This window comes from Lethenteron reissneri, chromosome 59 (genome assembly GCF_015708825.2).
Source record: "Lethenteron reissneri isolate LAM-NWPU_2019-01 chromosome 59, ASM1570882v1, whole genome shotgun sequence".
NCBI classification, from domain to species: Eukaryota; Metazoa; Chordata; class Hyperoartia; order Petromyzontiformes; family Petromyzontidae; genus Lethenteron; species Lethenteron reissneri.
The window spans coordinates 2,334,115-2,335,915 of NC_083837.1; the positions used below are offsets into that span (position 1 = coordinate 2,334,115).

Genomic DNA, 1,801 nt, shown 5'->3' on the forward strand with positions numbered 1-1,801 from the left:
GTCTTGGCGTGAGAGCGAGAGAGACAGAGTCAGAGCCTCGGTGTGAGAGCGAGCGAGAAAGAGAGTCAGAGGCTCGGCGTGAGGGTGAGAGTCAGAGGCTCGGTGTGAGAGCGAGAGAGTGTCAGAGGCACGCCGTGAGGGTGAGAGTCAGAGGCACGCCGTGAGGGTGAGAGTCAGAGGCTCGGTGTGAGGGTGACAGTCAGAGGCTCGGTGTGAGGGTGAGAGTCAGAGGCTCGGTGTGAGGGTGAGAGTCAGAGGCTCGGTGTGAGGGTGACAGTCAGAGGCACGCCGTGAGGGTGAGAGTCAGAGGCTCGGTGTGAGGGTGAGAGTCAGAGGCTCGGTGTGAGGGTGAGAGTCAGAGGCTCGGTGTGAGGGTGAGAGTCAGAGGCTCGGTGTGAGGGTGACAGTCAGAGGCTCGGTGTGAGAGCGAGAGAGTGTCAGAGGCACGCCGTGAGGGTGAGAGTCAGAGGCACGGCGTGAGGGTGAGAGTCAGAGGCACGGTGTGAGGGTGAGAGTTAGAGGCACGGTGTGAGGGTGAGAGTCAGAGGCACGGCGTGAGGGTGAGAGTCAGAGGCACGGTGTGAGGGTGAGAGTTAGAGGCACGGTGTGAGGGTGAGAGTCAGAGGCACGGCGTGAGGGTGAGAGTCAGAGGCACGGCGTGAGGGTGAGAGTTAGAGGCACGGTGTGAGGGTGAGAGTCAGAGGCACGGCGTGAGGGTGAGAGTCAGAGGCACGGTGTGAGGGTGAGAATCAGAGGCTCGGTGTGAGGGTGAGAATCAGAGGCACGGTGTGAGGGTGAGAATCAGAGGCTCGGTGTGAGGGTGAGAATCAGAGGCACGGTGTGAGAGCGAGAGAGTGAGAGCCAAAGTCTCCCACCGGGCTGTGCGGCGCAGAATGCGGCGAGCACGTGACCCACGAAGCCGCTGAGCTCCTCGGTGCTGCGGATGGCGTGGCAGCGCGGCGCAATCTCCTCGTGGCACCACAGCGGCCCGCTCCGCCTGATGCGCCGCGCACAAACAAGAGAGCGCTCGTGTCAGTATGCCTCCCAACAGGATGTCGGGGGGGGGGACGTGCACCCCCCCCGCCCCCCTCCCACCCCCCCTGCCCCCCTCCAACCCCCCCCAACAATACACAAAATGGGGAAAGGGAACAACCTAAACGCAGTGTAACACGTAGTAAGGGTTTCGCGACCAATATTATTCACTATGGGGACCTCATTTGCCAGTAAAAATATGATAATTGGTTCTTTACCCTTCTATCTGGCAACAAAACTGACACCTTTTTGCAAGGAGTCATGTTTGCATAGACCGCAATACCTGCAGTCATAATACAAACAAAAGAACATAACTCTGATGATGTGCACTGTCCTTGAAGTTGATTGGTCCACACCCGAGACAGCTTTCCTTCGAGCCTAGTCTCATATGGGTTGGACCAGATGACGCCAAAAGGCGCACAACTCAAGGACAATGCACCATCAGAGTATGAGAGCTCGGGGCAAGCATCTACACTATGGGGACCTCATTTGCCAGTAAAAATATGATAATTGGTTCTTTACCCTTCTATCTGGCAACAAAACTGACACCTTTTTGCAAGGAGTCATGTTTGCATAGACCGCAATACCTGCAGTCATAATACAAACAAAAGAACATAACTCTGATGATGTGCACTGTCCTTGAAGTTGATTGGTCCACACCCGAGACAGCTTTCCTTCGAGCCTAGTCTCATATGGGTTGGACCAGATGACGCCAAAAGGCGCACAACTCAAGGACAATGCACCATCAGAGTATGAGAGCTCGGGGCAA

General features: G+C 56.5%; 1 protein-coding gene across 1 annotated transcript in view; it reads right to left on the minus strand.

Annotated features, from left to right (window-relative positions):
- Nucleotides 1-1,801, minus strand: part of LOC133357725 (protein furry homolog) — a 73,840-nt gene that overhangs the window by 66,866 nt on the left and 5,173 nt on the right. The window contains exon 2 of the mRNA XM_061575820.1: nucleotides 876-997. Coding sequence (XP_061431804.1) covers nucleotides 876-997 — 122 coding nt within the window. The remainder of the gene's footprint in view (nucleotides 1-875; nucleotides 998-1,801) is intronic.